The sequence below is a fragment of the Delphinapterus leucas genome, chromosome 7, assembly GCF_059928025.1.
Source record: "Delphinapterus leucas isolate spDelLeu-1000000601 "Yukka" chromosome 7, BTC_Dleu_Yukka2, whole genome shotgun sequence".
Lineage (NCBI taxonomy): Eukaryota > Metazoa > Chordata > Mammalia > Artiodactyla > Monodontidae > Delphinapterus > Delphinapterus leucas.
Genome location: NC_143135.1, coordinates 8,678,609 through 8,691,701, shown reverse-complemented (window position 1 = coordinate 8,691,701; position 13,093 = coordinate 8,678,609). Strand labels below are relative to the sequence as shown.

Below are 13,093 nucleotides of genomic sequence, written 5' to 3'. Positions count from 1 at the left end.
AAAGGACATTCTTGCATGTGTAGGTCCTCAGTTAGGGTGGCCTTTCATTTCTCTGAATTCCTCATGGAATTATTCCAGTGGACTTCATGGTACGTTTTCATTTGTAGAGGTGGGATAAGAATTAAGACTATACTGTTTGAATAACTAATAAGTAAGTATCTGAGGTATGCTGGATATAATTCCTTATGCATATTTTTAGCCTCATGTATGGACCAGGAAATCCTTGTGAGGGAAATGCCATTATTTTTCTCCACCTCTTCTCCTCCTACTCTGATTCTTCTACCTGTTCTTCTTTTAAATGACAAGTAAATTGAGTTTTAGAAATATTTAATTACCTTCCTCAAGGTATATACCTGGCATGTTGCAGGGCTATTAAGTAACTCCAGATTATAACCAACTCTGGGTTTAAATCATTCTATACCAAGATCTCTCCTAATTTCATCCTCAGTTTTAATTCTAGGCATCTCATTCATGGAGGCACGACATGCCAGGATTTCCCCCAAAGTGACTGAGAAAAGAACCAAAATAAAGATTCTCAGGAAATGTTCTTTTTCCTGAGATAAACAGTTTCTCTGCACAGGACAGCCAGCTGATAACCAAGCTTAGTTCTCGGGTCTTTCATGCCCATCTGGCACAAATGGAGCTTTGGAACATAATCCAAGCAACTCTGCATTTGATTCCCTTTCTAATCTGAGTATCTAAGGTACACTCCCTTTCTGATGCCCTGTAGTCCTCTCGAATCTTGTGTTTGAATATTTTTGTTGCTACATCATTTCCTTCAGTCCCCTTTAACTCTGTAATTCTCTAGTCATACCACTTTTACTCCTGTCATTACATCCTCAGTGGCTATATTTTCCAGTAGACGGAAAGGGACATCATCTATCTCGTCATCTGTTGAGGGCCTCACAGTGCCTCCCGTTGTGTGACAACTGAACAGTCTGTTGTTGTTGTTGTTGAAGGTTGTGAGATCCATCCTGCAGGAAGAGCTGGAGGCCGCACAGACCAAACCTTCTGTGTTTGACTTGTTCCGCACACCCAACCTGCGTAAGAGCATCTGTCTCCTGTCCTTTGTGAGGTGGGCTTCTCAGAATGTATGAGGGATGCTAAAATAGTGGAGACATGAATCTATCCCATATCAAAGGATACAACATGTTGTGGGAACAGATTTGAGATAAAATACAGAGGAAGCTATAATGATAATTGCTGTGTTTAGAGTAGTCAAAGAGTTATGAAAAATACTGACCCAGAGCTATTTATACAACGGCGAGTTTTGTTTATCATATCACCCTACCAACCTCATCACTGGAAACTGAGACTGAGAACTTCAGTCATGGTACAGACATTGGCTTTAACTTTCTTCACTTGTTTGTTTCCATTTTAATGGAGGTAAAATTACAAGCAGTAAAGTGCACAAAAATATACAGCTCAATGAATATTTCCATATGTAAATATGCAACCATCACCCAGATAAAGATATAGAAAAAAACTCTAAAACACTAGAAGGCTCCATCATGCATCCTCCACAAAAAACACTCCAAACCCTCCCCCAAAACTTAACAATAATTAGGAGCTCCAATTTTAGAATTTTAAAATCATCACCTTGCGAGGAATTATTCCATAAAATATACCATGTTTTTATACTTTAAAACCAACCATTGGCTGCGTGGCTAATATTTATCATCATTTGTAAGACAAAGGCTCTAAACCTTATAATAAGTGTCTTTCATTTTTGTTCACCACAGATTTGCAAACTTCATGTCCTTTTTTGGCCTGATTCTCCACCTCCAGTACATAGGGAGCAATGTTTTCCTGTTCCAGGTTCTTTTTGGTGCAGTCAACCTCCCAGCCAATTATGTTGCATTTTTGGCACTGAATCACCTGGGCCGTCAAGTAAGCCAGACGCTCTTCATGTTTCTCCTTGGAGTCTCCATTCTGGCCATCACATTTGCGCCTCAAGGTGAGAAGAGAGCACAGGTTGAAATAAGAAAATGTCTTACCTCAGAGATTTGAAGACAGGATCTGAAGGCAGAAGGAAGTGAAGACTAGGGTTCTAAGGATTTTCCAAAACCAATCTGAGGATTTAGGATAGATTCTGTCATTAAGTGGCTGAGAAAGAGGCAAAGGTCAGTGAAAGTCAGTTCAGACATGTGGTTGTCTTCATCATATCAGAGATGTGTTTGGTAATTGGTGACATTTATTGCTGACAGTTTCTCTGGGAGAGCAAATGATCACTTTCTCTTTGGCCAGTCACACTTGTAACTGTAAATGACAGTATTATGTCACTATATATAATTATATCTCATGTGAGGACACAGCTGTCACTTCCTTTGTCTGGTCTCTTTCTTATTACTACAGTTTCAGTGAAAATTTACTCCCTAATTCTATGTATCCACTCTTGTGTCTGGAATTAGGTCGCCATAACTGCAACCCTGGTCCCAGGGTGTCATCTTGACTCTAAGGTATTTTTAATCCTTTGTCTTCGAGCATAGAAGGTACAGAGAGTAGGAAAAAGGCATTAAGCTGTTAACAGCCTCTCTTAAAATCAATTTTACTAAATTAAATGACCATATGTAATTCATAGGGGAACCCAGGTGGTCACCATGCTTCAGCTAGCTCCCAGGGCAGTGATGCACTTTACAGGATCCCATCTTGAATATCAGCATCAATGCAAATTTGCTGCCTTACAACAGAGCTCACTCCCACGTTGTCACGCTTTCATGATTTTTTGTTTGTTTGTTTTGCGGTACGCGGGCCTCTCACTGCTGTGGCCTCTCCCGTTGCGGAGCGCAGGCTCAGCGGCCATGGCTCATGGGCCCAGCCACTCCGCAGCATGTGGGATCTTCGCAGACCGGGGCACGAACCCGTGTCCCCTGCATCGGCAGGCGGACTCTCAACCACTGCGCCACCAGGGAAGCCCGAGCCCCATTCTCTTATTACTCTCTACTGCATTACTAGCCCCATGTCAACATTGTGTAAACACCCAGGTTTTGAACTCCTGGAGGATATTGATGAGTCTTACATCCATCAGTAATTGCTCATATAATACTCCTATGTTATACATGAAAGGCAGAGGAGACACTGGACAGAGTAAATGAAAGCAAACTCTTGCTGGGTTTTTGTTCCCCTCTCCATCTTTGGCAAATTTCTGAAATCTCTGATATGTAGGAAGAGTTGATGCAATAACTCAGGTTTTTAATTTAGTTAAGTTGTAATATTTCTCAGCTATTAGGCTGTGCACATTCTCTGCCCCTGTGTGCTTTCTCTACCAGGTATTTAACACATGCAAGTGTCTCCAACTGTCTTTTTCTTTTTAAATATTTATTTACTTACTTAATTATTTGGCTGCACCGCGTCTTAGTTGCAGCACGCGGGACCTTCATTGCCATGTGCAGGATCTTCAGTTGCGGCATGTGGGATCTAGTTCCCTGACCAGGGGTCGAACCCAGGACCCCTGCGTTGGGATCGTGGAATCTTAGCCACTGGACCACCAGGGATGTTCCCCAACTGTGTCTTTTTCATTTATAATTTGGTGGATGGTGATTTCTTCAGCTCAGATTTCCTGAGTCTCACTTGTCTTCTTCTCCAGAAATACAGACCTTGCGTGTGGCTTTGTCAACTTTGGGAATAGCAGTTTCTTCTATGGCTCTCATGTGTTCTTTTGCCCATGGAAATGAACTAGTCCCCACCATTGTCAGGTACACCATCTCATGGAAGCTCTATCAGGGTCAAAACAGACCTTTCCCAGCTAATCAAAACTTATAGTGGAAAGAAAACTAATCTGATTCATTATCAAAAGCATTGATTATAATAATATTAATAATAACAAAAATTATAGCCAAAATTTTTGTTAAAATCTCACTTTTGTCAGGCATGAGTTAAGCCCTTTAATGTATCATCTCCCATAATCTGCTGAACCATTAAAGGGTAGGTGCTGTTGGTAAGAGTATTTTTTCAATAATGAAAACGTATCTTAATGCACTTGTGCACTTGAAAAATTTGTGAGCAAACAAGAGCATATTTTAAACGTAAGAGTACGTCATCAGCCTTCATGCGTCTAAATATTGCTGAGGTGTCTCCCATAATCAAAGCAAAATAATAAATCACAAATTACTTGTATGGATTTATACCAGATTATTTTTGTATTGTTGTTTGCACTCCAAGGGTAACAGCCTCAGGATTCATGGGAATTGCTTCTAATATTGGGGCAGCCCTGGCTCCCCTCTTGATGATCCTAACAGTATATTCTCCCCACCTACCCTGGATCATCTATGGAGTCTGCTCCATCCTCGCTGGCCTTGTTGTTCCACTCCTTCCTGAAACCAGGAATAAGCCTCTGCCTGACTCCATCCAGGATGTGGAAAAGGAGTGAGTAAACCGCTGGCTCTCCCTTAGGGTTGCTGTGTGATATAGGTTCGTGCTAGGAGGGCAAGGCACCATGCAGGGTCATATCCCCAGGAGAAGGCTTACACCTAGACTGCTCCAGGTGGTCAGTGCGTTTGGTTTAGCTACAGCCTCATCCCTCCTCACAGTGACCTCAGACTCCCCCAAGCCTCCCTAGATCACACAGACCAACACCAGTAGGCACCAGTAGGTTTAGTGATGAAGAAGCCAAAATTAATGCCCTCGTGTGACATACATACCCTTGAAAGCGTTTCACAAACATGCACAGATCCAGACACCAGATTCTCATCCCTCAGATCCTGGCAGCCCTCAGCCCAGTGAGGGCAGTAACCTCCCTGAGATTGCTGGTGTCTGTAGGTCTGTGACCTGCCCTGGTCGCTGAAGCTCTGAGGGAGATCAGGGAGAGGACAAGAGCCCATTCCACAGGTGACAATATATCTCAGAGGAAGGAGTCCTACTGTGTTGCCTGTAAGATTCAGACCATCTGGTTTTCACTGGGAATGAAAGTGTTAGGAAAAGAGAGGAAAAGGGTGGTAGTTATTGGTATTTTTAAGTGATCAAGAATTTGAAAGGGTTTAAAAACTTTAATATACTTCCCTTGCCTCTTCCAAAGACCCCGTTAGCCAATACCATGGTGTCCAAGGGTGAGCACTGAAACTGTCAAAGCTGCCTCTCCAGATTCTGCCCTGGGAGCTTGGCTTTTTTCTTCACAAAATTTACTCAAATTCTCAGGGCAGGTGTCATGGTTTTTATCAAAACTCGTGGACCAAGAATCAGCTTGCTCTAAAGAATGCAGGACGTAGATGTTTTTCCATGTTTTTAAAATTTTGTTCGTTTGTTGTTTTCATTGTATTTGTTCTAGGAGAAAAGGCTCAAGAAAAGCAAAGCAGGAAGATACTTCCATGAAAGTGACACAGTTTTAAAGGATTCCAGGAACTAACTGCTAATCAAAGAGCAAGATAAACACGAAAAATTAGGATCATTCCCAGATATTGGCAAAATTTGGAAAACAAATAAATAAAAAGATATAAAGGAAAAATGGACCCCATTTACAATTGCAGTTCTAAATAACTATATATAAAATGCCTATGACTACTCATAATAAGAAGTTTGAGGAAAGTCATAATACTTTTAAAGGGATCATAATAAAATATGTGTATAATTGTAGAACCCTAGCATGTTTCTGGAAAGAAAGATAGAATAGTATTTAAAACACTGATTCTGCTCTAATTAATGACAGAGTAATTGATGTAATAATTACTTTGGGGACAATTTGAAAAAGTTCCAAATATATCTACAAATTAATTATAGACAAGATCCAGAAAAATGAAGTTTATGGAGGGAAAGTGGTGCAAGTATTTGGGGCAGCATACGCTGTAATGAAATGCAGATGCATTTACAAATCAAAAGAAGTCCAGAATGAGACAGTGGTGTGTAGAACACTTAAAATTTGATAATTTGGGCATCACAAATCACTGGTAGAAAAAATGATTATGTAATAAATATCATTAACTAACTTTAGAAATAAATGACTAATAATTTGATTTCATTCTCTAAACCAAAAAAATATATATTCCATATGGTTAAAATGACAAATGGAACAATTAAGCCATGTTATTCAATAGAAAACGTGGGTACAAAGTCTTGGGATTAAGAAAACGTTCTGATAAGTAAAGCAAATGCCAACGATTTAAATATAGGTAGATTTGACTAAATACTCATTTAAAACCTCTATTGGACAAAACTCGAAAAACTTATGGGAGAAGTCTAGAAAAAATATTCACCAAAATGATAAAAGCTGTTAACTTTTAGTGGTGTACCTTTATGAGATTTTACTTTCTTCTTTGTAAGTTTCTGTACTCTAAGTTTTAAAAGGATAACGCAGCATTCTAAAATATTATAAGATACTATCAAAAATAACTGCAAAAGACAAATTAACAATTTTCAAAATTATTATATATTAATATGTAGGATTCTAATAAATATTCATGAAAAGAATACATAATTCAATATTAGATGGTCAAAAGGCAAGAGCATATCATTTTCAAAAGAAAAAAATCCCATGACTAATAAATTTATGAAAAACTGTACAAAACCACTGAAATTTAAAGACATACAAGCTAAGTAAAATACCAACTTTTCTGAAGAATGTAAATGGAAACTTGTTAATTGATGGTGGAGTTATAAAATAACATATACCATACAACTGCACAAAACAGAATGGTGTCATTATAAAGAGCTTTAAAAATCTTTCATTGATTCAGCAACCATTTATTCAGCATGTAATAGTTACCAAGCAGTATGACAGGAGCCTTGGATACAAAGAGGAAATGAAAAAAAAATGTATGAAGACAGATGTAGCAGATGTTAGACTCTGTGTGCTGGCGTGGCATCACATTTTTATTTTCTATGGGCAAAGAAAGTTTATTTTAAAGTCCTCATTCCCTCCAGGCTGGTAGAAAATTGCAAATCAGTTCCTTTGGGAAATTATTTCCACAAGACTTCCACACCAGAGCTATCCAGATTCCAGGAGTATATACGGTTACAAGGAGGAGCTGCACTGGTTATCAGTTACCTGTTCAAAGAGGTTACTACTGGACCAGTAGACACTCAAGTGCAGCAATTCTGCCATTCACACCACAGTGAAATGTTGGAATCTAGGCTTCTCATCGGACAGCTCAGCTCCTTTTACAGCCACAAGGGAAGGGGTCTTCTGTTTCCATAGAGTGTTGCCAGGGCTCAAGACTGGGTTCCTGCTCCCCCAGAACCTACAAGCACTCCTCCATCCTCAGACTTCCTAGACACTCAACTTCTTTCTCTTATTAGCTCTTCCACACATACCTTCTAGTTACCCCATGGGCTTTAGTTTTTGAAACACAATCAAGTCAATCAGTCTTACAGTCTTTTTTTTTTAATTTCAGTTCTTTTTAAAATAAATTTATTTTTTTATTTTTGGCTGCGTTGGGTCTTCATTGCTGTGCAAGGGCTTTCTCTAGTTGCAGCGAGCGGGGGCTCCTCTTCGTTTGGTGCACACGCTTCTTATTGCGGTGGCTTCTCTTGTTGCGGAGCTCAGGCTCTAGGTGCGCGGGCTTCAGTAGTTGTGGCTCAGGGGGTTAGTTGTTCCACGGTATGTGGGATCTTCCCGGACCAGGGCTTGAACCTGTGTCCCCTGCATTGGCAGGTGGATTCTTAACCACTGCATCACCAGGGAAGCTCCAGTCTTACGTCTTCTTTTGCCTTTTCCCTGCCAAATGACTTCCAAGAGATCAAGAAGCACAGAAATTACCACTTGCAGAAAGTGGGAAAGAGAGAAAGGGAATGCCAAGGAATTATCAATAATGAATGTCATTGGTTTATCTGGTCTTCTTCCTAATGCATTATTCGATATCCCATCAGGAGAAAGACTAGACAGCATCTATTGTGCATCACCCCAAAGGCTAGCTTAGCTGCCAGTCCATAAAATCTGTTTCATGGCAGATAAAGTCCCACAGGTCCTCATGGGTCTTTGACATTACACCAGCAGCTGTGGCCCAGCAGATGCTCTGTGATACAGAGAGTAGAGTGAGGTATATTTTGGTGGAGAAGTATAGTAAGCACAAGTATAGAAAATTGTGGTGAGAGGGTTGGGGAATTTTCCTTTCAGTCTGACACAGAGTTGCAGGGTCATTCTTCAAAAACGTCCGATCTGTCATTGTTCTGCAACAGGATTATCAGTGAACATGGTCCATTGTTTCCAATCTGTCACTGTTTTGCAACAGGATTATCAGTGAACATGTTTCGTTTACTCTATATTTTGTAGTATTTCTTAAAAGGATTTTTATAAAAGGAAAAACCGAATTCAGATAACTAATGACATTTAAAGTCAAGTGAGGAAATGCTACATGGCAAATCTTGCCTCCTAATTGTAATATTAGAGCTTCTTCCTGGACATAGACACAGACTACCCACTTACAGAGGCCTTGTCAACCATACCCTTTTGAACCATGAGGCTGTATATAATTTTTGACAATCGTTATATAATATCTGATTCTATTAATTATTCAGAAATAGTATCATGGAATCTAGTCAACGGTTCCTAAAGAAGGATAGTACATAAAGCAAGTGCAGCTATTTTTAGGACAGCAGGTGATTTATGTAATGACGTGGCATGGAAATCTCTGCTGAAAGAGGCTTCCATTGGTACCCTCTCTAAGTTATTACCCTTTATTATTCTCAAAGTTATTAGGACATCACTGAGTGGAATATAGTCTTGTAGTGAACCTGAGAAAAGGAAATGTGTGAAAGCTAGAGACCTGCAATTGCACTCATGCAATTTAGTAAAGCTGGGGTTTGTTTGTTTTTGTTTTTTACCATCCTATCACCTTTCTTTTCAGAAAACTCAAAGATACATTAGTTGATCCCTGTTTCCCAGAATCTATTTTCTCCAGAGTCCATGAGCTGCTGTTGATCACAAGACAGAGACTAAGTGGCTTAGTCACCATAAGCCATTGTCTGTATAGCATGTTCTATAGGAGCTGAAAACTCTTGTACAAGGATATCTCAACTAAAGAGCTGCTTTTTGTCATTTATCAATGTGTTCACTTCCTAGATATAGCATGTATTGTTCTATTTTAGATAAACTATGGCAATTATAAATAAAGCATACCATCCCTATGGGCAAGACAGATGGGCTACAACAGGAGTATGACTTAAGGCACACATCTATTCCTTGGACTGGTCCTTGGTCAAACTGATGTACACCCTTCAATGTTACACTCCTGAGGGACTGCTCATACACAATAACTCATCCTTGTGGCGTTAACTTGGCTCATTCTGTGACTCGAGACCAGACATTTCTGAAGGGCTCTTCCATCTCTACCTCCTCCCGTAGATTGCCTGGGCACTCTGTTGCAACAATACTGGTTCAACATTTAGCTGTAACCAGTCATGCCTTCCTCACAAACTTATAGATTGTAGTTCTAATAAACCTCCTGCATGAAAATCAATGGTTAAGAGGGTTTTTTTAATCCCAAAACACCAGACGCAAAACAAAGACTAATCTGTTAATTTACCTTCACTGAAGTATCCCAAGAGTGTTGCGGGTCCCCAAGAACACACTTGAGTTTCATGATTTACTGGAAGGAGTAACAGAATTCTGAAAAGCCCTTATAGTATGCTTGTGGTTTATTACAGCAAAAAGAAAAATTTAAATCAGAAAAGGAAAAATGCCTTAGGTGGAACCCAGAAGGAATCAAGCACGAGCTTCCTGTTGGCCTTTCCTGTTTGGAGTTACGTACACCGCTTAATTCTACCAGCAACGCGTGTGTGGTACATGACAAGACGTGTGAAGAAATTCCAGCCACAGAAACTCACCCAGGCCTAGGTGTCCAGGGTTTTTATTGGGTGTCCGTCTTGCAAGTTGGACCACCCCAAGTGACTGCCCTTAACTACTCAGTTCTAGTCCCCCAAGAGGTCAGACTGATATAAAATGACCCATGGCCCCAGGTTAACAAAAGCACTCATTCACCATAAATCAGATTCATAGCTAAACTATCTATCATAGCCCAAGTCCCAGATATACAAATAAACCCTTATCAAATCAAATATTCAGAAGACTTACAGGCTGTCTCCCAGGAGAGAGAAAAAGGCCAGTCCTTTCCTCAGATAGAGCAGGTTTTGAACATCCTAAGCCATTGAGTTAAAGTCTTTACTGCACACCAAGAGACCGTGAATACTGTTTCTTCATTTGGGGCTAAAATTGTATTAGGTCAGGAAATGTTACGATTTTCATTCTGATTTCATTATGATGAGGGAAATAGATTTAGTGGATAGAATTGACCGAATTAGACACTGTTTGAATTTTGAGGGAAGGACAATAAAGAGTTAAGGGAAAACCAGGCATTTTATTTGGATGAAATGAAAATTAATCCATTTATATGGATCCATTTGTATGGGTGAGGGTAAAATGTACAGAGACATCAGGAGAAGCAAGCAATAATAAGTAAAAGAATATCTGAAGTAGACAATATCTAACATAGATTTTCGAGCTATTCCTAATATCTCTTTTGCTGGTTATATTTCCTCCATGCTCCCTTTTCGAACCACAACTCCAAGAGCTCATCCTTAGTCTGTCAAGATCCCATCAAAAGGATCAGAGCCTTAACTGATCCAGAGAGTACAGATAGAACAAACATTTTTATTTATCTACATAGACAGTGAAGTGACAAGTAGCCAAGGATACAAGTTCTTCATCGTCTTTGTACCACAACCCACAAAGGAGGTCACAAAAAGGGATCAGAAGACTACAATCTGAGTTGTGGGACACCCCACTGATGAAGAGCTGATGCTAGCCTGCAGCTAAAGTATCTATTTTACACTCGGCAGCTCCCTTCTGAGGGAGGCAGAGCGGGAAGGCTCATACCTCACTAGAACCCAAATGGCAATAAGAAACTGTCTCTTAACAGGCATTAGCAATGTCATCATCACTGCTTAACACGTGCCCTCGGTCTGCACAATGGACTCCATGACGACTCCATGACTTCATGATATCACAACTGCAGTCGCAAGGGAGATAATGCCTCCCTAAATTTCAGGGGTCCACGGTGGAGCACCAAGCTTCACTGGACTTTTTTGATTGATCACACAAAGCTATTTAATAATGTGGTATTTTTATTAAGCTCTTCTTCCTCCGTTATCTCCATGATTACCGTAGTAACCTGCTTCCCTCTACAATGCTATCCTCTACGATCACAAAGGAACTACATGACAATGCTGGGGAAGATAGATGGTTCCTGGTGTGCACTTATCTTACTGATCTGCTTCGAATTGCGACACTTCCCCATTGGGAACGTCCCTTACAATAACCAGAACACTACACAGATAGAACATACTGAGTCCCACAATACATCCCACAATACAGTATCAATCACCACTACTTGACGTGTATCAGCCCTGAAGTTCCCACCCACAAAATTACAACAGTCCATTGTCCAATCTGAAAGTTATTTCCATATCCAGTTAAAGTAATTTCCCAGTGTAACATGAGTACCTCCTGGTAGCACAGTGAATTCTTCCTCAGTGTCCAAAAATACGAAGAGATTCCTTTGTTGCCATGAGTTCCCCAATACACCTTCATCAGTGCATAACGCATCTGGTGCTCCTTAGGGACTGATGAATTTTAGACTTTGCCCCAGTTCTGTTCTTCCTTGAACGGATAAAGTTTGACTATAGGGATTACGTCAAAGTCATTGAATCAATACCAGTCCACACAGCATAGGCGGGAGGGAGCCACATTTTGCACTATAAATGAGAGAGCTCACTGATCTTCAATCTGGATCTTAAAATTCTGTTGCCATTTGCTGGCCTGTTATCAATAGGTAATATCCATCATGAGAACGTTATCGGTCACTTCTGTGGGTACCCCCTAAAGTAATCATTGGATACATAAGAGTCCTACAGCGTGGATCTTCAATTGGCCTGTATAATGCCCAGTAGCCTAAAGAGCACATACCATAGTTTGTGTGCAGGCTTTAATTCTGTGGTTTTGATTGCCCAGGAGCGGAATCATTTTCCAGAAACACAAGAGGATATGTTATCGTCCAAGGAGCAGGAGAAAACACACATTTCCTATGGAATAACCTAAGGGGGGGAAACTGTTAACCAGTGCTACCCGTGTATCTCACTACATAGAAAGCTTCTCTAAGGAATCCCAGCCATGAGTCTGGACAGAACGATCAGCTTCTGTGCACTAGATCGTGTTTGGGGTCCTACGGGGAGAGGAAGAGCAAAGATCTGAGATCGTAAGGTGTACTGTGGTCATTGGCTATTTCTGCCCGCCTGACTCCTTCACTTCCTAACCCACAATAATCACACAGTTCTGGAGAACTGGCCCATCAGGGTATTTTGACGCTGATGTTATGAAGGCCTAAGTCCAGATGTACTCTTTTCTGTTCCAGGATTTGACAGTCACTTAAGCCAGTAAATTCGTCACTTCACTTAAGCACTTTTGTTGTTGAGTATTCTGTCCCTTGAAACTAAGAGAGTCCTAACGCAGGTCTACTTGTGGCTCAGGGGATATCCAGGGGTGAGACTTCAAGACGTCTCTAACAGGTTATTTCCCTGTATTTGGAGGATGACAGCTCAACCATGCCAAATATCCTTCTTTCCACACTTTTCTTAATATTATATGTCTGGCCGGGTCCTCGTGTTTGGGGTCTGGGTAGTGCCCTTAAACCGGCAAGGCTCAGTGAGCCTCTCCCGCCTCACCCTTCCGGAGCCCAGCCTTGCAGAGTAGAAGTCTTGGGTGTGAGCCCCCAAAAAGCAGTTTCATCAGTTTAGAGCACTGTTCTCCTATTGCCCTGCGAAGCCCCAGGGCTGCCACCCATGGGGCACAGAGGAATGGAAGAACAGAACCCTCAGCGTCTGCATGTGAGTGAGAAATACTGAAACTTCTTGTTTTATCCCCCTGAGCCGAGATGGCGGCGAAGGCTGCTCCTGCTACAATGTGCCAGACTGGGATCCCTGAGACGCCAGATGCTGCCCTCCCAGTGGGTTTCAGCATCCGGGCAAGCTCTGCTGCAGCCACTGGTGGGTGGCCCTGTGCAGCCTCAATCCTGGAAGTGGATTCCCACCAAAGAGGTTCTGATTATCCATGGCTCCCGAGTTCCTCCCGGGATTGAGTCTTTTCCCGCCACCTCCCGGTAAAGAGGACACA

General features: G+C 41.1%; 1 protein-coding gene across 1 annotated transcript in view; it reads left to right on the top strand.

Annotated features, from left to right (window-relative positions):
- The window catches only part of LOC111183837 (organic anion transporter 7), a 32,951-nt gene extending 27,627 nt beyond the window's left edge, over positions 1 to 5,324 (top strand). Inside the window, exons 6-10 of the mRNA XM_022591699.2 lie at positions 960 to 1,075; positions 1,743 to 1,957; positions 3,587 to 3,695; positions 4,162 to 4,365; positions 5,264 to 5,324. Of these exons, the coding sequence (XP_022447407.2) occupies positions 960 to 1,075; positions 1,743 to 1,957; positions 3,587 to 3,695; positions 4,162 to 4,365; positions 5,264 to 5,324 (705 nt within the window). The remainder of the gene's footprint in view (positions 1 to 959; positions 1,076 to 1,742; positions 1,958 to 3,586; positions 3,696 to 4,161; positions 4,366 to 5,263) is intronic.
- The last annotated feature ends 7,769 nt before the right edge of the window (positions 5,325 to 13,093 follow it).